This window comes from Myotis yumanensis, unplaced genomic scaffold (genome assembly GCF_028538775.1).
Source record: "Myotis yumanensis isolate MYYU_CA2020_CCGP unplaced genomic scaffold, mMyoYum1.0.hap1 SCAF_8, whole genome shotgun sequence".
Lineage (NCBI taxonomy): Eukaryota > Metazoa > Chordata > Mammalia > Chiroptera > Vespertilionidae > Myotis > Myotis yumanensis.
The window spans coordinates 10541002-10568444 of record NW_027223759.1 but is presented as its reverse complement, the minus strand read 5'-3'; the positions used below and the strand labels follow the sequence as shown (position 1 = coordinate 10568444).

General features: G+C 40.9%; 2 protein-coding genes across 3 annotated transcripts in view; one reads left to right on the top strand and one right to left on the bottom strand.

Annotated features, from left to right (window-relative positions):
• Positions 1–27443, bottom strand: part of FAM117B (family with sequence similarity 117 member B) — a 298958-nt gene that overhangs the window by 125437 nt on the left and 146078 nt on the right. The gene's annotated exons all lie outside the window — the stretch shown is intronic.
• LOC139015510 (T-cell surface glycoprotein CD1a-like) lies at positions 15619–19815 on the top strand. The gene is made up of 6 exons (XM_070423279.1): positions 15619–15850; positions 16211–16477; positions 16913–17191; positions 17611–17889; positions 18220–18313; positions 18480–19815. Exons 1-6 carry the CDS (start codon positions 15778–15780, stop codon positions 18520–18522), a joined length of 1035 nt encoding a protein of 344 aa, XP_070279380.1. The 5' UTR covers positions 15619–15777; the 3' UTR covers positions 18523–19815.

Here is a 27443-nt window from a genome sequence, read left to right as displayed (position 1 = left end):
CGACCTGCGGACTCAATGGTCCCAGGTTCGATTCTGGTCAAGGGCATGTACCTTGGTTGCAGGCACATCCCCAGTAGGTGGTGTGCAGGAGGCAGCTGATCGATGTTTCTCTATCATCGATGTTTCTAACTCTCTATCCCTCTTCTTTCCTCTCTGTAAAAAATCAATAAAATATATTTTTTAAAAAATACATTTGCAAGTCAAGAGGATTTTGAAAAGTGAAGAAAATAAGATTTTGAAAAGTGAAAATGTCCAGTGTATGAACTGAATTTATTCTCCCTAAAATTTATATGCCAAAGTCCTAATCCCCAGTATCTCAGAATGTGACTGTATTTTGAGAAAAGGCCTTTATGGAGATCATTTAATTAAAACCAGGCCTTTGTGATAAGCCTTAATCCATTCTGAATGGTATCCTTCTAAGAAAAAAATTGGTCACACAGACACCAGGACCAGAGATGGGTGTGCACAACGGAATGGTGATGTGAGCACACAGCAAGAAGACGACCCGTTCAACAGCCAAAGAGAGAGGCCTCAGGAGAAACAAACCTGCTGACACCTTGATCTTAAATTCTGTCCTCTGAAACTCTAAGAAATACATTTTTGTTGTTTGAGTCACTCAGTCTATGGCAACCCTAACAACCCTAGGAAACCAATATATCTATTGTTGGCAAAGTTTTCTTCTAGATGATTAGTCATTAAGCAAAGTAGGAACAAGTATATAACAGGCATTGCAGGATAATAATTAAATATTAAGGCAGCATTTTCAGAACATATTAGGGAAATAACAAAATAGTCTTAAAAACATATAACGAAGAGTCTCTTTACCTACTTTCTATCTGATAATAAGAGCCTTGACAAAATAAATTAGAAAAAGAAAGAAAATACTAAATGCAATCTACCAAAAGAGGCACTTGACAGGTATGTGAATTTTTATCACTATCTAGTGATTGCTAGAACAGGTGAGAACTATTATGCAGTATAACCAATCAACGTTCTCAGACCAAGAATTCTCATCAGTTTTTAATTGAGGAGTTAGGTTATATCTAACACACAGGTATTGTTGATTGTTATGTAGGTTTAGATTTAATACTTTAGTTATCTTTATAAATTAAAAACCAGTTGAAATATTTTCATGGATATACGGGTCTCACTGCCAAGGTCTGACATAATCATTGCAGCCAATAATCTGATGCTCTAATTGAACAAAGCCACGTAAGTATTGCAAATATATAGTAGATAAAACATATTTTTAAAAAATGTGTTTTTATTGATTTTTTTTAGAGAGGAAGGGAGAGGGAGAGCGTGATAGAAACATCAATGAGAGAGACATCAATCAACTGCCTTCCTGCATGTCCTCCTAATAGGGACTGAGGCGGCAGCCTGGGTATGTGCCCCGACTAGGAATTGAACCTGGGACCCCTTGGTTCATGGGTCAGTGCTCAACCACTGAGCCACACTGGCTGGAAAGATAAAACATTTGAGACTCATTCCATCCCTGTACTTTCCATCACATGAAAATTATCACAGTCTTCTCAAGTTATGTTTTGTGCCATCATTCCAGAAATAAAATTCATACCTGTGATTTGCATATTACACACAAGAATTTTAGGGTCACACCCTAAACAATGCTTTAGGTTTGAAAGTGAGTGAGGAAGGAAAGACTGAGGTAATAGTGAACAGACAGAGAATATGAGAAAATGGAGAGCAGGCTGGGAGCTGTGCTGGGGCTAAATGGAGAATGACTTCTAAGACATGCAGAAGTGAGAAACAAGGAAGGACCAAGATATGGAAACAAGTCAAGTGCCCATCAATAGAGGATGGGTAAGAAAGTGGTAGCACAGATATACAATGGAATATTACACGGGCATAAAAAAAAGAATGAAATCTTACCATTTGTGACAGCGTGGTTGGGTCTAGAAGGTATTATGCTAACTGAATTAAGTCAATCAGAGAAAAACAAATACCAAATGACTTCACTTATACATGGAATCTAGAGAACAAAATTGAAACAAACTCATAGATACAGGAAACAGACTGCCAGTTGCCAGAGGGGAGGATTGGAGGAATGGGTGGAAAAAATAAAAGAGAGATTAAGAAGTAAAATTGAGCCCAACTGGTGTGGCTCAGTGATTGAGCAACCAATGAGCCAGAAGGTCATGGTTCAATTCTGGTTAGGGCACATGCCTGGCCTGTGGGCTCCCTCCCCATTGTGGGGTGTGCAGGAGGCAGCCAATCAATGATTCTCTTTCTTCATTGATGTTTCCATATTTCTCTCTCCTTCTCCCTATGCATCTGAAATCAATAAAAATATATTTTTTAAAAAGAAGTAAAATTGATAGTTACAAAATAGTCACAGGAATGTAAAGTACAACACAGGGAATATAGTTAATAATACTGTGGTAACTATATAAGGTGCCAGGTGGGTACTGAAAATATTGGAGGGAACACTTCGTAAGGACATAATTGTCTCATCACTATGCTGTACACCTGAAATTAATACTACTAAATAGAAACACTTTATAAGGATACTAGGGGCCTGGTGCACGAAGATTCGTGCATGGGGTGGGGGTGGGGAGGCTCTCAGCCCAACCTGCACCCTCTCCAATCTGGGAGCCCTCAGGGGAGCCCTCTCATATCCAGGAGTTTCTGTCTGTCTTTGCAATCATATGAATGAATTGTCAGAGATCCCCAACCCAGTTTGGTTTGTTGCTCACAGAATAACAGAAGCATTTTTTTTTTTTTTTTTTTTTTTTGCTTCATTGGTGGAGATTTCCTAGAAGTTTTAGGATATCTTCCCTTTAATTTTTCCTAGACACTCTGATTTTACTTATGTCTCTCATCTTTGCTTTCCCTCCATCCCCCACTGCAACAGTAACTTGCTCCAGGCTCACTTTCCTCTAGTGTCTAGGAAATCAGTCTGCCACCAGAACTATGATTCCCAGCATTGTTGGAGCTCCCTGTGCTCTGGGCTTCCACTTGCAGTCCTGGGGCTGCCATCAGAACTACTATTCCCAGAATTCCTGGTGCTCCCCACACTGGGAGCAACTGAGGTTAGCCACAGCCCCCCAAGCCTCTGGCTCTCCTGCTCTGCACTCCACCCAGCAACCGAGGGAGCTACATCCCCCCAAGGGAACGACCGAGGGAGCAACTGAGGAAGCCATGTCCCCGCAAGCTGCCCGCTCTCCTGCTTCTGCTCTCCGCCCAGCGCCTATGTATGCAAATCAACCCACCATCTTTGTCGGGTTACTTTGCATATTCACCTATTCACCCTGATTGGCTGGTGAGCGTAGTGAAGGGCTGGTCCATTTACATGTTCCTCCTTTATTATATAGGATAATCGTCTTACAACTATGTTGTACACCTAAAACTAATACTAAATAATATTCAACATGAACTAATTGAAAAGTAAAGTTTAAAAAAATGAGGGAAAAGCAAAATGGGGAGGAAGAGCACATGAATGGGGAGAAAAGGAGCCCACTAAGACACACAGAATGCTAGAGGGAAAGGTAACAAGATTAGAAAACATTTACTTCTTTCAACCCAGTTATTTTACAGATAAGAAAACTGAGGCCAAAAAGATGGCAGTTGGTAGGACAGAGGTGAGGGATAGGAAGTGAGTGAGTGAGGGGATGAAAAGAGTGTGTGGATGTGTGTGGTGTGTGTGTGAGTGAGTGAGGGACAGTTAAATCTGGCAGGAGCAGCAGAGGCTGGCAGACCAGGCTCCCTGGGACAGGGAGAGACTATCATCACTGTGGCACTCCCCGGACTGCAGGACTCGGGCACGGAGCCCACGCCATCTTGAAGGGGAGAGCGGCCTCTTCTAGGAACTCATCAGCACCACCACCCAGACAGGCCTGGGATACTGCCCGCGACCCAGCAGCCACTCCAGCCAAAATCCTGCAGCCACACCCGCAGACTTGCAGACCCTGGGATCTCACCTCCAAAGGAGCACCGTGCCCGCAGCAGTAAGTGCAGCCTCCTCCTCCCCAGTGGCAGAACTCCAACATCACATTCGCATGTCTCCAGCAGGAAGGTCTCTGAGGCATACCACTCCATAGACTTCTCTTAGGAGTCACTGTGAGCCTCAGCTGGGTGTGATTTTGTACACACACAGGCGCATTACACCCCAGTAGAAATTCTGAATTCTCTCTGCCTGAATAACTGCCCCCACACACACAGCTACACAATTTAAGTGTCAGGGTCCTTCAGCGCCAGGGCCCCTCAGAGTACATCAGAGCTCAGCACCCAGCAAATGCACTGCCACAGTTCCTCACTCCCCCTGAGCCCATGTATCCACAGGGCACTTTGGGAAGCCGCAGTGAGCCTCCGCTGGGTCCGATCTTGGACAAATAGGGACGCACTCCCCTGGGCAGTAGAAATTCTGAATTCACCCATCCTGGATACCTCCCCAAAGATGCCTCAATTAAGCGTGCCAGGGCCCTTCAGAGTGCTTCAGTGCACCTGCGCTAGCAAACTCACTGCGGTGCTCCTGTGTGCCACCACTAGGAACGCGCACCAATCCACCACAGGTGCATCAGCAAAAACTGAGTTTCCCCACCCCACAGCTGCAGAACTCTGGACACTACAGTTGCATGCTTTTCCAGTGTCCAGGTCTCCCAAGACTACCGCTCCACAGGCAGGCCTGGGGCCCCGCTGTGAGCCCTGCTGGACACACACTTAAACAAACAGGGGTGCACTGCTGGGCTGTAGAAACGCTGAATTCTCTCTTCTGGGATACCTGCCCACAGACACTGCAATCCAGTGGCTTCAGTGCCAGGGCCCTTCAGAGAGTATCAGTACACCCTGCAGGCAAACACACCACAGGTGCCCCTGGGAACTGCCGCTGGGATCCCCTGTATCCAACCACGGAGGCAGCAGCAAAAGCTGAGTCTGCCCACCCCACAACTATAGAACTCTGGACACCACAGTCACGCCTTTCCAGAACGCAGGCCTCCTGAGCCCCACCACCCCAACAGATGGTTCCTCGGTGCCACTGTGAGTCCCACTTGGGCACGCATGATTTCAACCAAGGGCACAAGACAGCAAAAATTGGGACACCCCATCCATGGCTGCTCACTTCTAGACACCTCAGTTGCACCTTTCCAGCTCGCAGGCCTACATCAAGAGAACCCAAATAGCTCAAGTAGGGAGCTACACTAGACTACCAAGCCCAGGAGACCTGAGAGGTCACACCAGTAGCACCATACCCAAAAGAAACTGGGTAGCAAAGCAATCGGAGCTACAATTAAAACATTACAGCAAAGCATGGGAAGACAAAAAAGCAATCCACAAAGGAAAGGAAAAGAGTAATCACCAGAAAGGGAGTTAAATGAAATTGAGGCTACTAACTTATCAGAGAAAGGATTCAGAGTAATGGTTATAAGGATGCTCAAACGGCTGGATGACAAATATATACAACTCAATGAGAATTATAAGGAGCTGAATGAGAATGTCACCAACATGAAAAGGAACCAAGAGGAAATGAAGAATGACATAGCTGCAATAAAGAACACAATGAAAGGCTTAAACAGCAGACTAGAAGAGGCTGAGGACCGCATCAGTGAATTGGAAGACAAGGTAGGAAAAAACACACAAACACAGGAGCAACTGGAAAAAAAACTTAAAAAGCAAGAAGAGAGCCTAAGGGAGCTTTGGGAAAACGCAAAATGAAACAACATTTGCTTAATAGGGGTACCAGAAGGAGAGGAGGAGAAGCAAGGAATAGAAAATGTGTTTGAAGAAATAATGACAGAAAACTTCCCTGATACTGGCAATAAAAAAACTACACAAGTCCAAAAAGCACATAGAGTGCCAAACAAGATGAACCCCAAAAGACCAACACCAAGACACATCATACTTAAATTGGCAAACACCAACGACAAACTAAGAATCTTAAAGGCTGCCAGAGAGAGACAGAAAGTTACCTACAAAGGATCTCCTATTAGAATATCAGCTGACTTCTCACCAGACACAAACCAGGCAAGAAGAGAATGGAATGAAATATACAAAGTGGGAGAGACCAAGATGGCGGCATAGGTAAACACTGGAGATTGCTGCCGCAAACAACCGCTTCAAAAATACAACTAAAAGACGGAACGGACATCACCCAGAACCACAGGAAGGCTGGCTGAGGAGGGACTCTTCAACTAGAAGGAAAGAGAACAGCATACCGAGGCTCAGAGGAGGCGCAGTGTGGAAAATACAAAGGTACGGAGGTGCGCGCGCAAAGCGGGCTGGTGGCTGAGGGCGCGGTTGTCGTTTTCAATCAGGAGGGAGTCTCAGACTCTGAGCTCCAGATCTGGGCGAGTCTCTAGGGACACAGACTCAAATGGGAGAGGCGGGATTGTCTGGCATCAGTTGGAACGTGAGGGCAGCCTTCTCTCCGAGGTTTGCAGCCCTTGCTGGGGTTCTGAGAAGCAGAGCCTCTGGAAACGGGACTGAGAGCAGCCATAACCGCTCCCTCCGCCCGCCCTGTTGAGCCCGCCCCGCCCAAGCCTTGCGCAGAGCCATTTGCTGGATAGCCTCAGGCAAAGGCTAGATTAGCACCTCTCCAGAGGACAGAAGTTTTCCCACTGCAAATACAGGTGATTCCCACAGCCAGTCGGCCTGGTGGTCAAATCCCTCTAGTATTAACTACAACAATCAAGGCTTAACTAGAACAAGACTGCACACAAAGACCACAAGGGGGTGCACCAAGAAAGCATAAAAAATGCGGAGACAAAAATACATGACAGAAATGGAGGATATAGAGCTAAAAAACGCAATTTTGAGGGCTTGCAATAATGTGCTAGAAGCTGCCAATAAACTTGATGAGAGCCTCACGAAATCTAATGAGACCCTCGATGCTGTGATAAAGAACCAACTAGAAATTAAGAATACACTGACTGAAATAAAGAATATTATACAGACACCCAACAGCAGACCAGAGGAGCGCAAGAATCAAGTCAAAGATCTGAAATGTGAAGAAGTAAAAAACACCCAACCGGAAAAGCAAAATGAAAAAAGAATCCGAAAATACGAAGATAGTGTAAGGAGCCTCTGGGACAGCTTCAAGCGTACAAACATCAGAATTATAGGGGTGCCAGAAGATGAGAGACAGCAAGATATTGAAAACCTATTTGAAGAAATAATGGCAGAAAACTTCCCCCACCAGGTGAAAGAAATGGACTTACAGGTCCAAGAAGCGCACAGAACCGCAAACAAAAGGAATCCAAAGAGGACCACACCAAGACACATCATAATTAAAATGCCAAGAGCAAAAGACAAAGAGAGACTCTTAAAAGCAGCAAGAGAAAGAGACTCAACTACCTACAAGGGAATACCCATACGACTGTCAGCTGATTTCTCAACAGAAACTTTGCAGGCCAGAAGGGAATGGCAAGAAATATTCAAAGTGCTGAATACCAAGAACCTACAACCAAGATTACTTTATCCAGCAAAGCTATCATTCAGAATTGAAGGTCAGATAAAGAGCTTCACAGATAAGGAAAAGCTAAAGGAGTTCATCACCACTAAACCAGTATTCTACGAAATGCTGAAAGGTATCCTTTAAGAAGAGGAAGAAGAAGAAAAAGGTAAAGATAAAAATTATGAACAACAAACATGCATCTATCAACAAGTGAATCTAAGAATCAAGTGAATAAATAACCTGATGTACAGAATGAACTGGTGATTATAATGAATCAGGGACATAGAAAGGGAATGGACTGACTATTCTTGGGGGGGAAAGGGGAGTGGGAGATGCGGGAAGAGACTGGACAAAAATCGTGCACCTATGGATGAGGACAGTGGGTGGGGAGTGAGGGCGGAGGGTGGGGCGGGAACTGGGAGGAGGGGAGTTATGGGGGGGGGAAAAAAGAGGAACAAATATAATCTGAACAATAAAGATTTAATTAAAAAAATATATACAAAGTGATGCAAAGCAAGGGAATTAATCCAAGAATATTATACCCAGCAACACTATCATTCAAAATTGAAGGTGGAATCAGGAGCTTCACAGACAAAAAAGTGCTAAGAGAGTTTATTACCACCAAACCGGCAATGCATGAAATGCTAAAGGGACCACTGTAAAAAGAAGAAACAGAAAGACAAAAAGAAACACAAACATTAAGAATAAAAATGACCACAAACAAGTACTTCTCAATAATAACATTAAATGTAAATGGACTCAATGCTACAATCAAAAGGCACAGGGTAGCTGAATGGATAAAAAAAAAAAAAAGACCCATGTATTTGCTGTCTACAATGGAACAAAGGATTCACACAGACTGAGAGTGAAGGGATGGCAAAAAAATTTTCAGGCAAATGGAAATGAGGAAAAAGCTGGGGTTGCGATACTTATACCTGACAAAATAGACCTCAAAGTAAAGGCCATAACAAGAGATAAGGAAGGCCACTACATAATATTAAAGGGAGCAGTTCAACAAGAAGATATAACTCTGGTAAACATATATGCACCCAATGCAGGAGCACCCAAATACATAAAACAACTTCTGGAAGATATCAAGGGAGAGATCAATAGCAATACAGTCATAGTAGGGGACTTTAATACCCTACTGACACTACCTGATAAATCCTCTAAACAAAAATCAGCAAAGAAACAGCAATCCTAAATGACTCACTAGATCAGATGGACTTAATTGACATCTTCAGAATATTCCACCCCAAAGCTACAGAATATACATTCTTCTCCAGTGCACATGGGTCATTTTCAAGGATAGACCATATATTAGGACACAGGCAAAGTCTCTTTAAATACAAGAGAATAAAAATCATAACAAGAATCTTCTCAGATCAAAATGGCATAGAACTAGAAATCAACTACAATAAAAACATTGAAAAAAATCAAACATTTGGAGGCTAAATAGCATGCTATTAAACAATGACTGGGTTACCAGAAAGATCAAAGAAGAAATAAAAAGCATCCTGGAAACAAATGACAATGAAAATACAACAATCCAAAATCTATGGGACACAATGAAAGCAGTCCTGAGAGGGAAGTTCATAGCTCTACAGGCCTACCTCAAAAAACAAGAAAAACTGGTAATAAATTATCTAACCCTACAACTCAAAGAGTTAGAAAGAGAGCAACAAGAAAAGCCCACAGTTTCCAGAAGGAAGGAAATAATAAAGATCAGAGCAGAAATAAACAACATAGAGACCAAAAAAACATACAAAAGATCAATGAAACCAAGAGCTGGTTCTTTGAAAGGATTAACAAGATTGATGAACCTCTCGCCAGGCTCACCAAGAAACAAAGTGAGGGGACCCAAATAAACAAAATCAGAAATGAAAGAGGTGAAGTAACAACAGACCCTACAGATATACAAAGGATTGTCAAAAAATACTACGAACAACTCTACTCCAACAAACTGGATAACCTCGATGAAATGGACATATTCCTAGAAAAATACAAGCTTCTAAAACTCAATCAGGAAGAATCAAAAAACCTGAATAGGCCAATAACTATGGAAGAAATTGAAGCAGTCATCAAAAAGCTTCCAGCAAACAAAAGCCCTGGACCAGATGGCTTCACAGGGGAGTTTTACCGAACATTCAAAGAAGAACTAAAGCCAATCCTCCTCAGACTATTCCAAAAAATTCAAGAGGAAGGCACACTTCCAAGCTCCTTCTTTGAAGCCAGCATTACCCTAATCCCAAAACCAGATAAAGACACCACAAAGAAAGAGAATTACAGGCCAATATCCCTGATGAACATAGATGTCAAAATCCTCAACAAAATTCTAGCAAACCGGATCCAGCATTATATTAGAAAGATCATACACCATGAACAAGTGGGATTTATTGCAGGAATGCAAGGCTGGTACAATATCCGCAAATCAATAAACGTGATATGTGGGGAACTGATATAGGGTTAAGCCTCGGACTGACCTGTGGGCAAAGTCATAAACAATTCCCAGCTTAGAGAGCACAGTCCTCTTAGCATAATTAGGCTTGACCTTGTATAAAGCTCCCTAGATCTTACTCGGGAAGTTAATGGGCTGAGGGAAGTGCAACAAGAACAAAAACAAGTGAAACTTACAAGAGCAGTGTAAACAAGTGAAACTTACAAGAACAAAAACAAGTGAAACTTACAACAGTGTAACTTACTGTGTGACTATGGAAACCACTACCTTGTTTACCGCTCACTATAAAATAAAGGCTCAGCTTGCCTTGGGAATCTCTCTCTGTGGCCTCAACCAGGCACAGGGAAGATCCATGGAGACTGAGGAAAGCTAGAGAGTTCTGAACACTGTCTCTGTGTAAAACCTTCTTCGCCGACTCCGTCCACACCTTTGGGAACCCCTGGACCCCATGGGCCTGGACCCCAGCAGTGATACATCACATAAACAAGTTGAGAGACAAAAATCACATAATCATATCGATTGATGCAGAAAAGGCATTAGACAATGTCCAACACCCTTTCTTGATAAAAACTCTCAGCAAAATGGGAATAGAGGGATCATACCTCAACATAATAAAAGCCTTATATGACAAACCTACAGCCAACATCATACTCAATGGGAAAAAACTAAAATCATTTCCCTTAAGAACAGGAACAAGACAGGATGCCCACTTTCACCACTCTTGTTTGACATAGTACTGGAAGTGCTAGCCAAAGCGATCAGACAAGAAGAAATAAAAGGCATCAAAATTGGAAAAGAAGAAGTAAAATTGTCATGATTCACAGATTACATTATACTGTACTTAGAAAACCCTAAAGACTCCATCAAAAATTATTAGACCTAATAAATGAATTTTGCAATGTAGCAGGATACAAAATTAATGCCAAGAAATCTATGGCATTTTTATATGCCAATAGTGAACTTACAGAAAGAGAAATTTAAAAAAAACAATCCCATTTACCATTGCACCAAAAAAATTAAGATATCTAGGAATAAACTTAATTAAGGAGGTAAAAGACCTCTACCCAGAAAACTACAGGACATTGAAAAAAGAGATAGAGGAAGACATAAACAGATGGAAGAACATACCATGTTCATGGATTGGCAGAATCAACATCATCAAAATGTCCATACTATCAGAAGCAATCTATAGATTCAATGCACTCCCCATTAAATTACAAATGGCATATCTCACAGATCTAGAAAGAACTCTCCAAAAATTTATCTGGAATAAAAAACACACACACACAAAACCTGAATAGCTGCTGCTATCCTAAGAAAGAAGAACAAAGTAGGTGGGATCTCAATACCAGATATCAAGCTTTATTACAAAGCCACTGTTCTCAAAACTGCCTGGTACTGGCACAAGAACAGACATATAGACAAATGAAATAGAATAGAGAGCCCAAAAATCGACCCAAACAACTATGCTCAATTAATATTTGACAAAGGAGGCAAGAACATACAATGGAGTCAAGACAGTCTCTTCAATAAATGGTGCTGGGAAATTTGGTCAGACACATGCAAAAAAATGAAACTATACCACTAACTTACACCGTACACAAAAATAAACTCAAAATAGATAAAGGACTTAAACGTAAGACGGGAAACCATAAAAATATTAGAGGAATCCAAAGGTAGCAAAATCTCAGATATGATATATGCCGAAGGAATTTCTTCACTGACACAGCTCATAGGGCAATGGAAACTAAAGGGAAAATAAACAATGGGACTATATCAAAATAAAAAGCTTCTGCACAGCAAAAGAAACCATCAACAAAACAACAAGAAAACCCACTGCATGGGAGAACATATTTGCCAATGATATCTCTGATAAAGGTTTAATCTCCAACATTAACAGGGAACTCATACAACTTAACAAAAGGAAAATAAACAAACCAATCAAAAAATGGGCAACTGACCTAAATAGACACTTTTTGAAAGAGAACATACATAAGGCTGAGAGACATATGAAAACATGCTCAAAGTCACTAATCATTTGAGAGATGCAAATCAAAACGACAATGAGGTACCATCTCACACCTGTCAGAATGGCTATCATCAACAAATCTACAAATGATAAATGCTGGCGAGGATGCAGAGAGAAAGGAACCCTCGTGCACTGCTGGTGGGAATGCAGACTGGTGCAGCCACTGTGGAGAACAGTATGGAGTTTCCTCAAAAAGTTAAAAATGGAACTCCCATGTGACCAAGTGATCCCACTTCTATATCTCAAGAAACCAGAAACACCAATCAGAAAGCATATATGCAACCCTATGTTCATAGCAGCACAATTTACAATAGCTAAGATTTGGAATCAGCCAAAGTGCCCATCAGCAGATGAATGGATTAAAAAACTTTAACACATCTACACAATGGAATACTACGCTGCTGTAAAAAGGAAGGAACTCCTACCATTTGCAACAGCATGGATGGAGCTGGAGAACATTATGCTAAGTGAAATAAGTCAGTCAGAGAAAGATAAATATCACATGCTCTCATTCATTTGTGGATTATAATGAACAACATAAACCATGAACTAAAACAGATGTAGAGACAGAAAAGCATGGATCAGATGCTCAAAACTCAAAGGGAAGATAGGGGAGGGTGGGAGTGAGGGGGAGAGATCAACCAGAGGACTTGTATGCATGCATATAAGCATAAGCGATGGATGTGGACAACAGGGGGTGAGGGTGAGGGCTGGATTGGGGGGATGAGAGGACATTGGGGGGATAAGGACACATTTGTAATATCTTAATCAATAAAGGGAAAATAAATTTTTTTAAAAAAGAAAAGAAAACTGAGGTCAGAATGCTGATGTGTTTTTTCCAATTCACTGCATCCAGCAGGTGTCTCATCCAGGAATTTATCTTGACTCTCAGTCCTAAGATCCTTTTAGTGCAAGAGACTTGCTTTGAAGGGCAAGAAGCACTCACACCAGATACACAGAGATTCTGAACGCCAGAAAGAGGATAGAGAAGCTTGAAGCCAAGTAAAAGGAAAAACAAGAAGGTCAGTAAAAGGCACATGAGTGTAAGAGGCAGTGGGTTTCTCTAGCAGGGAAGTTGAGGTTACTGCTGCTGGGGAGTGAAAGTTCAGATGAGTCTGTGACACTGTGTGGGAGGGGAGCTCCAGTCTGGGTTCTGAGGAGAGCTTCAGAGGACAGAGACATTCCAGAGCTCTGATGGTGTTTGAGGAGCACCATGTAACAGCTGTTAGAACGTGAGCATGCTTGTAGCCTAAGCACCAGTGGATCAAGGGGAGGGATTTCCAGGGAGGATGAAGACACAGGGGAAAACATTGGCATCCTGTCCTGGCCAGTGTGGCTCAGTTCATGGAGTGTAGTCCTGGGCACCAAAACGGGGCAGGACAGTTAACAAGATTATGTGCTCCCTTGAGGTGGTTACATCTGAGAGGGGTCTGGAAAAGATTACTTTTGACATTTCAAAGGTGTGTTCACCTAAATGCACAAGAACAATGGACAGAGCTTGCTTAAGGCAAAGATACACCTTTCATACACCTGGAGCATGACTACCCATTATGACCTGCCTAGTTATCAAGTTATGACAGGTCACATTGAGGCTACTTTCTGTCATTGAACTTGTCATATTTACCACATGGCACTTTTAAAATTGAGGTATGAGAGGCAATTCTGAGGTAAAGATGAGGTAGGAATGGTTGGGGCTTCAAAAGGTTGATATAGAGAGATGTTCAGTTAACCACTAGTCTGTCCTGCCATGTAGATTGGTTTAAAAATGTATCTGCTAAAAGCTTATTATGGGCAAGTCCCCTAATTTAAATTCTTTAAGGGAGATGTAAAAGATTCTTATAAACCTGCAGGTACTTAATTGTCTTTGGCTCAACATAATACCAATGCTAAGGCTCAAAATAAGACAAATGCTAAAGTGGCACATTCTGGGGAGGCCTGTTCTGAACCCCTACAATAGCTACTCAGTAATTTATCCTATCAGCTTGTTAGCACTAATAGAAATCTTTTTTTTTATTCATGCAATTATCCCAATCTTTTCTCCTAAAATTCCCTTCCTCTCACCCTGTAATCAGGACACTAGGTGGATTTCTGCTTGAATCTGTGCTTCCCAAATTGCAATATTTTGATCCCAAATAAACCTTATTGGCTCGCAGTTTGGCTTTTCAATTTTAGGTTAAGATAATCTTAAGCTTTTTCCAAAATATTTTAAGAATTAGCCTTGGATAATTTCTATTTACTTGTACATAAATAAATTAATAACAAAATAATAGCCAGAGCACATTTATGTAGAAGTTAAAAAGGAAAACAACATTTTAAGAGCCTTTTAAACATTATAAGAATGAGGGTCAGCATGGCCAACAAAGACCAACTTATGATAAAACAAGCATGGGCCTAGCCGGTTTGGCTCAGTGGATACAGTGTTGGCCTGTGGACTGAAGGGTCCCAGGTTCGATTCCAGTCAAGGGCATGTACCTTGGTTGGGGGCACATCCCCAGTAGGAGGTGTACAGGAGGCAGCTGATCGATGTTTCTGGCTCTCTAACTCTCTCCCTTCCTCTCTGTAAAAACCCATAAAATATATTTAAAAGAAAAAAACAAGCATGAAACATCCAAGCAGGGCCAAAAAGAAGGAAATCTTGGATAAAGAACTCCAGAATATCCTATTAATTTAATTTCTAACAAATTATCACTGTTTTTTAAAAAGTATAATAGGAGATTTACAGCATAACCTTTGTGTAAACTTCATGATTATTGGCATATATTTTAATCCTAAATAAAAATATTAGATTCTCATTTCATCAAGTAGAAATAAAATAATGATTTCTGATTCTTTAAACAATTATGAAAAATATCTAATTAAAAAATAATTGGATGCCTGAACCAAATTATTCAATCACACAAACTTATTCATTGAGCACCTTGCCAGGCATTCCATTGAACTGGGGACCCAGTACAACAGAGGTATACAGACCTAACACACTGAGGACAAGATTCTGAGTGGGCAACATCAGTTAAGGGTTGGGACTTTGTTTCAAGAAGACTTGTTTTTGTCCAGTTTATACATTATAATAAAACCCCGCACACCAAGGAGTATAGTCCTTAGTTTATGGGTTTTCTTCCTAAGTTGAATAAGAGCTCCTTGAATAAAGTGCCTATAGACCACTATACGTTCAAGAGTGTTGCAAGGTCCTTGTATCTAGGCAGGTGCTAAGTGACATTTGGGTAAAATTTCTTTTGGGTATATATCAATGCAAGTCAGAGGAGATTTTTCTTTATGTTTCCAGGTTCCTGTGGTCTCTGTGATGGCTACTGGTTCTTCCCTAAGGATAATGGAGTAGTAGTTTATACTGTTACACAGGGCAATCATAGGAGATTCTGAAAATCAAATAAAGCCACCAAAGTGATGTCAGAGATATGAATGCGATGGGGTGGGGCTCAGACAGAAGAGTTTATTTGAAGAAAATTTAAATTTGGCAAGAGAAGGACAGAGTGACAGGAAAGAGCAGGGACAACAGAACATTAGGTGAGAATTGGAAAGCTATTTGGTTTTATGCTTTCATTGTCTGAATGAGAAGAAAATGTTCCCAGAAGTAAACTGACTTTTCAATAGCGCATAACACTTAGTCCATAGAGGCTGAATTAGAGAAAGATGAACAGAATGAAGGCTGGTAGCAAGGGGAGAAGTTGAAAGTCAGAATTGGAGGGGAAATGAGAGGCTGAATCAGTGCCTACAGTTTAGGGAAGTAGCCCCTTTTCTTTTTTTTTTGGTGGTGGTTTGTTGGTAGAAGAAGGAAGTCAGAATAGAGGTATTGTGGAGTAGATTTGTTTAAAACAGAAACTAAAGACAAACTTTCTTGAGAAAGAAATAACATCTGTAAAGGAAATGTTGTTTCTGCAAATTCCATTGCTAGCAATTCTCCTCACAACTGGTGACAATGAAGAGGGTAAGAACTCAGGTAGGCCACTGTCCTGTTGGGAGCAAAAGGGATGTGTGTGTGTGTGTGTGTGTGCGTGTGTGTGTGTGTGTGTGTGTGTGCGTGTGTGTGTGTGTGTGTTCCTGTGTGGTGCAGTGTCCCCAGAACATACCTGGAGAGGAGAATGTCAGCGTAGTTCTCAGTATCCTGTACTCTGGGACCCTGTGCCCTTCTGAAGGTTGTTTGTAAAGCCTGGGGCCCTGGGCAGCTGAGTGTCTGCTGAGGTAGCCATGGCTTCCCTAATATCCAGATTCTGAGTGTTTCCTTCCTGGCACCTTTCTTCATTCTCTCTCCTTCCCGATGCCTTTTCTTCTCCTCATTCAGTTTGTTCTTTTGCCACAGCCTTCCAGGAGGAGATATCCTTCAAAATGATCTACAGCTCATCCTTCTACAACCATTCCTGGGTGAAAAATCGGCACTCTGCTTGGTTGGGTGACTTGCAGACTCATGGCTGGGACAACAACTCTAGCAGAATTATATTCCTGCGTCCTTGGTCCAAGGGCAACTTGAGCAAGAAAGAGATAAAAGACCTGGAAGAATTCTACCGGGTGGGCATCATTATAATGCCTCAATTAATTCACAGACATGCCAGTGAATGGCAGCTTAAATGTAAGTTCAACTCCCAAAATGGGGAGACGCAATGTGCTGGGTGAGGGGTGTGTGTCTCAATGAGTTCCTTATCCCAATTTCCCCCACATTCATTCTCTTCAGCATTCTCTGTCTATACATTTACTGTATCCTATTGCATTTCATTCTCCCTGGGTTATTATAATCTCAACTCTCACACTACATGCTTCCTTATTCTCTTGCTCTCACTGTTTATGTCACCATGTTTCAACCATTTGCTCACTTCGATTTCTCAAAAAAGTCATTATTTCTTCCACCTTCAACAAGGACAAATTACACTTTTTTTAACTTCAGATCAAACCAAAGTTAGTTCCATTGTTTCAAAGCCATCAAACTTCTTTTATTTCTTTTTTTTCACTTCTACTACTTTGATCTTTTTATTCCCTCTTTCCTCTAATTTACAACCCTCTTTCCTAGATCCCTTTGAGATTCAGGTAACACTGGGCTGTGAGCTGCACCCTGGGGGAGCCATAGGAAGCTTCTATGGATTTGCTTATCAAGGATCAGAGCTCTTTCACTCCCAAAACAATTCATTGTTGCCATCTCCAAAGGGTGGAACAAGAGCTCAGGATGTGTACAGAGTATTCAATGAGAACCATGTCGCCAAGTATATAGTACAGAGGATTCTCAGTGACACCTGCCCACGCTTACTCTTGAGTATTCTTGATGCATGGAAGGCAGATCTCCAGAGACAAGGTCAGTCCCATATCTTTCCTCCAAGAATTTTCTAAAATTACACCTTCCCACCATCCCTTTTAATTGAGGATAAGAGGAAGAAGGGTAATGAGTGAATTCCCAGCATGTGATAGATGTGTTCGTCTAAGCCCGGGGTAGGCAAACTGCGGCTCACGATCCACATGCGGCTCTTTGGCCCCTTGAGTGTGGCTCTTCCTAAGCCTTAAAAGAATCCTAATTAAGTTAATAACAATGTACCTACCTATATATTTTAAGTTTAAAATATTTGGCTCTCAAAAGAAATTTCAATCGTTGTACTGTTGATATTTGGCTCTGTTGACTAATGAGTTTGCCGACCACTGGTCAAGGCTGATGTGAAGATATGAACCTCCAAGTCTGTGTTAGAGTCCTTATCTGAGTATCTCTCCTGTTCTCTGCAGTAAAACCAGAGGCCTGGCTGTCCACCGGCTCTAATCCTGGTCCTGACCATCAGATGCTGGTTTGCCATGTCTCTGGCTTCCATCCAAAGCCAATTTGGGCAAAGTGGATGCGAGGTGAACAGGTACAACAGGGCACTCAACAAAGTGATATCTTGCCCAATGCTGATGGGACATGGTACCTTCAGGTTTTCCTGGATGTGGAAGCCACTGAGACATCTGGTCTATATTGCCGGGTGAGACATAGCAGCCTAGGAGGCCAGGACATCCTCCTCTACTTGGGTAAGAAAGACTGGGGCCCACACTGGGAGTAGAGGTAGATGGTCCACAGCAGAGCAGGAGACCCAAGTAAAACATTTGGGATTTATGAACTCCAGACCCAAAAGGATGAAAATAATTAATTCAATAAAGAGGAGAACTGAAAATGAGAGACTTGCAGAAGTAGGATGATGTTGAGGGTTAGATGAAAGATTCAACTCTGAAGAGTAAGGAGAGAGGAAACAAGAACAAAGATTAGTGAGGCGAACACTCAAATAAAAAAGGCAGACCAGGGAAAGGCAGTAAACAGGGGGTGGGTTTGAAACGACACCTTGTGTGCACCAAAATCCACAGAACATCATCAAGGCTCCGTGAGCTTGATCATCTTGGCAGTGATGGTGCCCCTGGTGCTTCTGACAGCTCTTGCATTTTGGCTTAGGAAGCGCTGGTGAGTTTTTTCTGCCCATCTTTCCTGTTCTTTCATCCACTCCCTACTTGTCTTCCCACCTTTCTTCTCTCTCTCCTTAGTCCTTCTTTCCTCAGTCCCTTTCCTTCTACTCTTCAATTCTCACCTCCACCTCATGCAGAGTAACTTCCATCTCTATTCTTATCAGGTCACACTGTAAGCCGCCTGCCACTCTTCTTCCTTTGGAATGAGATCCAGCAGCCCTGGGATTCCAGACATATTTAAACGCAGCATGGCGATAATGTCCGTTCAGCTCTCCATGTACACCTTTGGTTGTTTATGTGTTATTTGTGTGTTTAATGGTTCATTATTAATATGAGCTAAAGGTAATTTTGCAGGACTTGCTTTCTGACCTGGTTCTGAGATAAAAGTTGATTTTTAACTCTGGATAAAATCAGATCCTAGCAACCGCTACATATTGAAAAATTGATGAATCTCAGGCCATTTCAGATGTCACCTCTTTATGGGGGCCTTCACTGATTCACAAGTGGAAGCAGCGTCTGAACTCCCACCACATTTTCAGTGGACTTTGCTGAATTTACTTCTCACTTTTTATCATTATTGCAGTCATGTAGGCCCTTTTTCATCTTCTAATTTTTAACCTTGAGAGCAAAGTCTATGTCTTTTTAAAATTTGTATCATTTTCAAAGTATATAACTGTATGTAATATGCTTTCAATAAAAGCTGTGTTAAGTTTGCTTAGCATTTACCACTAAGATCAGGTACCTAAAGTTCTAGAGCAAAAAAGGAGGAAGCAAGGAAGTAATGAGTGACAATATTATATATCTTGCTACTTAACACAAATGCATTTTTCCATCAATATGTGAAAAAGAATATACTATTTATAAGTACATTCAGGCTCAAAGTGTATGAAAAGAAAATTTGAGGTTGTATTCACAAAATTACACAGGAAATTCAGCACTTCCATTGGTCTGGATCACTCCACTGGTCCAAGCATCAAGGAATGAATCTTAAGTTTACAATAGTACAGTAAATGCAGTAATGGCAATTTTCTTGTTATTTTTTTGTTATTCCTTAAACAAAAGAAAATCTTGACAACCCAGTCCTAATCTCGGACATACCCCAGGCTACAAATTCTGCCATTTTTTTAATTCCTTCCAGTAAAAGCCAACCATTGAAAAGAAAAAGCCTGTCTTGTTGCCAGTTACTCCACAGGTAGCAACAGCACCTTCTAAAAGGTAGATTTGGCTTGCCATCAGTGTAAGAAACTTTTTAAACAACATAAAGAATCTAGAGCAACAATAATTTTGGCATCCATCCTCACTATAGTAACCTAAAAGGAAAAAAAGATATTTTTAAAAACATAACTGCTCACAAAAAAAAACACGACAAGTAACAGACTCAGTCATGATCAAAACCAGTAAATTTACATGTCTTTATCACAAATTCCTTAAGGGTAAAAGAATAACTTAAGACTGATAAAGTAAATAACCACAAAATAGCTCCTTTTTCTAAAATATACATGCCACCCATTTCTTTTACTGCAATGGAAACACATTTAAAATTTTTAAAAATGTAAGTTATATTCCCACTGAAGTTATTCTCATTTACTTACTGTACAGTTTTCTATAGAATAACAATTATAGAATGTAATTTTAGAAAACAATGTTGAAACCCATTAAAAAAATCAATCCCTTGTGAACTAAGGGTTAAATAGAGTGGAATGGACCTAAGGTTAGTATTTTTTCTAGACTGCGATAAAACTCCTATGTATAAAATTAGCCCTTTGGCGCTGGCAGTTAAAGTTGTTTGTAATTTGTACCTTTTTTTCTTCTTCTTCAAATCTCAGGCTCTATCTCTCCCAAATCCAGGGGATATGCTTGGTTGCCATACAATTCATTTGCCTACAAATTCACATTCTCCTTACAACCAGACATTACAAGTTCCATTTACAAGACTATGTAAATAATAAAGTTATCCCATTCCTATTTAAATTACTTTAGGTTAAGGATATATGAAACTCTACAGAAAAATGTGAAATAGACAAACATGCACAACAGAGCAAAAGGAAAAACTTTACCAAGTAGCATTCTAACTGTAAAAAACGCTCATAACTTGTAGGAACGGAGACACAAGAAAGTTAAGTGTGAGGCAAAGAAAAGAACACGAATTTAACACGCGTGTGTGTGTTTTAACCTTGTCTTTAAATTCTTCTTCCTGCCTTTTACACTAACTCACCTGACTTCAGTTTTACCTTTCCTATACTGCTGACAGAGCAGTTCTCTGTGGTGAAATGGTCAAGTCAAAGGCAAAGAATCAAAGTTCTCAGTAAACCAAATAGAACATTTAGATCCCGAATAACTGGGCTGTTACTGAATTAGAAGCCACATGTACTAATTACAGGTAAATTAGTTTAGAACAAAAAAGGTACCAAAATTGATCGGACTCACCACCTAACCTGACAGACTTATGTTTGAATTTATCTAACTTCCCTAAATACATCTCCATTTTAACTTTAACAGGGCATGCTTTTCATTAGATATAAAGTTGATATTTTAAAGTTGCATGAGTATAAGAAGTCCTTTCAGAAGATGTATTGCTGCCACTAGGTTTTCCTTGACGAGATATGTCTGGATAAACTAACATAGTAACCCTATAAACTGTATACCTTTACAAGTATTTAAATTTTTTCACCCTTTAATATGTATAAGAACATTAAGTCTTTGCATCATAAGGTAGTATATGAAGACCTCAGAAGGATGCTGGTTACCAACACAGTTTGCTGGAACTCACTTTTTAAAAGAGCTGCTTCTTTTTTTTTTAATTAAATCTTTATTGTTCAGATTATTACAGTTGTTCCTCTTTTTTCCCCCCATAACTCCCCTCCTTCCAGCTCCCACCCCACCCTCCGCCCTCACTCCCCACCCACTTTCCTCATCCATAGGTGCATGATTTTTGTCCAGTCTCTTCCCGCATCTCCCACACCCCTTTTCCCCCCAAGAATAGTCAGTCCATTCCCTTTCTATGTCCCTGATTCTATTATAATCACCAGTTCATTCTGTACATCAGGTTATTTATTCACTTGATTCTTAGATTCATTTGTTGATAGATGCATATTTGTTGTTCATAATTTGTATCTTTACCTTTTTCTTCTTCTTCCTAAAAGAGCTGCTTCTTAATTTTACTACCACATTCCCAGACATGAAATACTGCAGACATGTGACATTGGCAATAACGGTATTAGGATGAGCCTAAATCCAAAATAGGATGGATTTTCAAAGGTTCCTGTTGCTTATGCCCCAAAGCTGTCCTTTGCCTGTATTCCCCACTGTGTGGAATGTTGGACGGACAACTAGTGAAACGTGTAGGTACCATCTCAGTGCCAACTACATAAAGAAAATGTCAGTCGCAAGATTCTGTGACTACAGATTGCTATTCAATAGGTTACACTCCTGGCAAACTACTAACCCAGATCAACTCCACAAGACAACAACATCACAAAAGCAAAGGAGGAAATCCATGCACCGTCATTTAGGATCTCTGGGACTGTGATACAGTGATGATCAAAGGTAGGATGATACCAGTGGTTAAGGCAGATCATGTGACTGTCAGGCTGTGGCCAGAGCCCTTGAGGGTAAGATCTGGCGTGGGAAGGAGTGGCTTGAGGATGCTGACAGGCAGAAAGCAGAGCCTCTTTTAGGAATGAAATTCACCTTGTTTTTTTTCAGGACAGTAAAAGGCTGAGATTTCATGAAGTTGTTTTGGCCTAGATATAGAACAGACAACCCCATGCATTTATGTCACAGAACAGTGGAAATACATTCCTTTATTATTATTTTTTAAAAGCAGATAACAGACACACATAAGGAATACAAAATTCAAGCTATGTCAAAAGTTTCAAATGCTATGGACCAAAGCGGGATTAGACACATGATTCAAAATCTGTATTTCAGAACGCCGGGAGGACACCATTCACCTTGCTGCTGTCAGTTCCCTGGCGAGCCCTGTGCACCATAAGCTTTCCCAGGCTGCCAAAAGGGTCCACAGCACAAAACAGGTAAAGAGCTCCTGCAAGAGGGTCTGAGAGATGATAAAACGGCTTGTAAAAGGCTTACAAGGAGCACAGGGAGTGACAACCAGTGCACAAAGGAGGAGGGCGAGTTTGGGGAGAAGCAGCCTTCCAAAGGAAGTCACACCTGAGCTGGGTGGTAAAGAATGAAGAAACAGGCCTTGGAAGTGGGTGCAAAAGAAAGGAGTGTCAAGCATTGTCTAATTGACACTCCTTTGGGTGGCAGATTTTACCGATGAACAGTGAATACTACCCATGAACAGCTCTGACAAATGTAATAATTTACGAATAAAGACATTACATGAGGGAGTGGGCTCATGTAGACAGGCCCAGCTCCAGCTGCCACCTCGCTGGTCCTCTCCTGGCCTCGGCCTCCCCCTGAGGGCTCTGGCAGCAGAGGCCTGGGGTAGCGGACCTTGGTTCCACCACTGTGTGACTTCAGCCCTCTGAGCCTCAGTTGTCTCAGCTATGAGATGGGTTGAACACTCCCTTCCTCCCAGCCTTGTTGTTGGGACTTAATGAGATAAATCCCAGTGACTGGCACACAGTAAGTGTTCAATAGATGGCAAGGCCCTCTCTCTGTGTGGGACCTATGGAGATACTAGTCCACGCCTCGCCTGGAAGGGTCTAGATATGCACTGTCCACCTGAAAAGTCATGGACCCCATGTGGCTACTGAATACTGGAAATGTGGGCAGTCAGAACTGAGAAGTGTCATCAGAGTGAAATATACAGCGGATTCTGGCAACCTGGTACCTAAAAGGAATGCAAAGTATCTCATGAATGTTTTACATTGACTACATGTTGAAATGACATATGCCTGGTACATTGGGTTACATAAAACATTAAATTTAAAAATTACATCATCTAAATTGTTCCTTGAATAAAATAGAAACTTAACTCATTGAGTACTTTTAGGCCCACAAATGTGTTTGGATATGCTGCTGTTAAGAGGACACACTCCTCTATTTTTACTATCTGAGAGTATGTTTTTCTTTATTTTCTCTTTGTAATCCTCATTCGAGGATATTTTTCCATTGGTTTTTAGAGAGAGATTGGAAGAGAGAGTGAAAGACAGGGAGGAACATCAATATGAGAGAAACACATCAACAGGCTGACTCCTGCATTCATGAGCCCTGACCATGGCCAGAGCAGGAGAGGAGCCTACAACCAAGGTACGTGCCCTTGACCGGAATCTAATCCAGGACCCTTCAGTCTATAGGCCAATGCTGTATTCAATGAACCAAAGCAGGTAGGGCTAGTTTTCTTTTTTTAATATATATTTTTACTTTAGAGAGGAAGGGAGAGGGAGATAGAGACAGAAATATCAATGATGAGAGAGAATCACTGATCAGCTGCCTCCTACATGCCTTCTACTGGGGATTTATCCGGCAACCCATGCATGTGCCCTGACAGGGATCATAGGTTGATGTTCAAACACTGAGCCACACCAGCTGGGTGAGTCCTAGATTTTTAATTATTTAATTTATTTGAAGCTATCTTCTTTTAAACTTTAAATTTATTTTTAAAAATTGATTTTAGAGATTGGGTAGGAGAGAGAGAGAGAGAAGGAAGGAGAGAGAGAAACATCGATGTGAGAAAAGAACACTGATTAGTTGCCTTGCACCCTGATCAGGGCTGGAACTGCAACCTGTATGTGCCCTGAGCAGAACTGAAACGCCACCTTTTTGGTGTATGGGATGATGCTCCTACCACTGAGCAAAACTGGCTAGAGCGACAGTTATTACTTTTGAAAAGAAATAACTGATGATATAATTAGTGGATAGTGCTTGGTTTCCTGACAAAATACCCCCATATAAAATATGAGACAAGAATTACACTGGCCCTGGCTGGATGGCTCAGCTGCTTGGAGCGTTGTCCCATACACCGAAAGGTTTCAGGTTCCATCATGGTCAGGGCACATACCAATTTTGCGGGTTCAAACCCAGTCAGGGCCAATGCAGGAGGCAGCAATCAATATTTCTCTCTCTCTAAAATCAATAAAAATATATCCTTGGGTGAGGGTTAAAAAAAGAATTGCAAAAATACATTAATATGAAATTATTTATCTGGATTGATATTGTAAAAAGTATGGCAAGTACTGGCGAGGATGTGGGGAAAAGAGAACCCTAGTGCACTGCTACTGTTTATACAGACTGGTGCAGCCACTACAGAAAACAATATGGAATGTCCTCAAAAAATTAAATATGGAACTGCCATTTGACCCAGTGATCCCTCTTCTAGGAATATATCTTAAGAAACCAGAAACACTAATCAGAAAGAATATATGCACCCCTATGTTCACAGGAGGGCAATTACAATAGCTAAGATCTGGAAACAGCCCAAGTGCCATCAGTAGATGAGTGGATAAAAAAGCTGGGGTACATTTATACCATGGAATACTATGCAGCAGGTCCTTCCATACTGTCACTTGGTATAATTTCTTTTAAAAAAATATATTTTATTGATTTTTTAGAGAGAAAAAGGGAGAGGGATAAAGAGGTAGAAAAATCAATGAGAGAGAAGCATCGATAAGCTGCCCCCTGCACACTCCCTTCTAGGAATGTGCCCGCAACCATGGTACAAGCCCTTCATCGGAATCGCACTGGGGACCCTTCAGTCCGCAGGCTGACGCTCTCTCCACTGAGCCAAACTGGTTAGCGTTGTATAATTTCTTATACATACTTTAATTTGGAGATTAAAGGAGAGTAACAAAAACTTGAGGAATTAAGACTTTCAGATTACATTGCAATATAGAGATTTCATGTGAGGCTGACTGTAACTATGGGGAAAGTACCTGGGGTAAGTACACCAGAGTCAAGCTGCCCACATCAATAGTTTACTTGCAAGGTTCCATACTGAGTTAGCCTTATCTTCTCAGAGTTCTGGGTTAGAGTAACGGTCCCAACAGATGAACAGCTGTTACTGCAGGTGAACAGCTGCACAGCAGGCAAAGGGTGTGTGTTGTTTTTTAACTCACTGGTCTTATTTTTTTAAAATATTTTTTTATTGATTTCAGAGTGGAAGGGAAAGGAAGAAAGATAGAAACATTAATGAGAGAATCATTGATTGTCTGCCTCCTGCAAACCCCACACTGGGGATACAGCCTGCAACCTGGGCTTGTGCCCTGACTGCAATCAAACTGTGACCTCCTGGTTCACAGGTCAATGCTCAACCACTAAACTTCCCCAGCCGGGCAGGCACTGGTTTTTAATTTCAAATAGAGTGTAGGTGAACAACGTAGAGTTTCACAGGAAGTTCTCTTTAGCAGCATTAAAGAGCTATAACATGATGCTTGTGAATGTCTGTACTAGAATAGGCGTCTGTATTCGAATAACTGGGAGTTAAACAGCTACTGAACAGACCAGCCTATGGAAGATTTCCTTTAAAAATTAATTGGTATAAAAACTCTCAGCAAAGTGGGAATAGAGGGATCATACCTCAACATAATAAAAGCCCTATATGACAAACCCACAGCCAACATCATACTCACTGGGCAAAAACTAAATTCATTTCCCCTAAAAACAGGAACAAGAAAAGGATGCCCACTTTCACCACTCCTGTTTGACATAGTACTAGAAGTACTAGCCATAGCGATCAGACAAGAAGGAAAAATAAAAGGCATCCAAATTGGAAAATACGAAGTAAAACTATCCTTATTTGCAGACGACATGATATTAAACATAGAAAACCCGAAAGATTCCATCAAAAACCTGTTAGAACTAATAAATGAATTTGGCAATGTAGCAGGATATAAAATTAACACCCAGAAATCTATGGCCTTTTTATACACCAATAATGAACTCACAGAAAGAGAAATGAAAAAAAAAATCCCATTTACCATTGCACCAAAAAAAACTAAGATACCTAGGAATAAATTTAACCCAAGGACGTAAAAGACCTGTACTCGGAAAATTACAGGACATTGAAAAAAGAGATAGAGGAAGACATAAACAAATGTAAGAACATACCATGTTCATGGATTGGCAGAATCAACATCATTAAAATGTCCATACTACCTAAAGCAATGTATAGATTCAGTGCAATACCTATTAAAATACCAATGGCATATTTCAAAGATGTAGAACAAACTCTCCAAAAATTTATCTGGAATAAAAAAAGACCCCGAATAGCAACAGCTATCCTGAGAAATAAGAACAAAGTTGAAGGGATCACAATACCAGACATCAAACTATATTACAAAGCCACGGTTCTCAAAACTGCCTAGTACTGGCACAAGAACAGACATATAGACCAATGGAGCAGAATAGAGGACCCAGAAATTGACCCAAGCCATTATACTCAATTAATATTTGACAAAGGAGGCAAGAGCATACAATAGAGTCAAAACAGCCTCTTTAATAAATGGTGCTGGGAAATTTGGTGAGATACATGCAAAAAAATGAAACTAGATCACCACCTTACACCATACACAAAAACAAACTCAAAATGGCTAAAGGACTTGAATGTAAGACGGGAAACCATAAAAATCCTACAAGATTCCATAGGTAGCAAAATTGCAGACATGTGTCTTAGCAATATCTTTATAGACACAGATCCTAGGGCGAGAGAGACTAAGAAGAAAATAAACAAATGGGATTACATCAAAATAAAAAGCTTCTGCACAGCAAAAAAACCATCAACAAAACAACAAGAAAGCCCACTGCGTGGGAGAACATATTTGCTAATGTTATCTCCGATAAGGGTTTAATCTCCAACATTTACAGGGAACTCATACAACGCAACAAAAGGAAAATAAACAATCCAATCAAAAAATGGGCAAAGGACCTAAGTAGAATCTTTTCGAAAGAGGACACTCAGAAAGCCAAGAGACACGTGAAAACATGCTCAAAGTCACTAATCATCTGAGAGATGCAAATCAAACAACAATGAGGTACCACCTCACACCGGTCAGAATGGCTATCATCAACAAATCAACAAATGACAAGTGCTGGCGAGGATGTGGAGAAAAAGGAACCCTCCTTCACTGCTGGTGGGAATGCAGACTGGTGCAGACACTGTGAAAAACAGTATGGCGTTTCCTCAAAAATTTAAAAAATGTAACTCCCATTTGACCCAGTGA

Coding starts and splice junctions, on each gene's coding strand:
- LOC139015510 (XM_070423279.1), top strand. CDS start 15,778: ATGTTGTTTCTGCAAATTCCATTGCTAGCAATTCTCCTCACAACTGGT. Junction 15,851..16,210: donor TGAAGAGGGTAAGAACTCAG/GTAGGCCACTGT, acceptor CTTTTGCCACAG/CCTTCCAGGAGGAGATATCC. Junction 16,478..16,912: donor CAGTGAATGGCAGCTTAAAT/GTAAGTTCAACT, acceptor CCTCTTTCCTAG/ATCCCTTTGAGATTCAGGTA.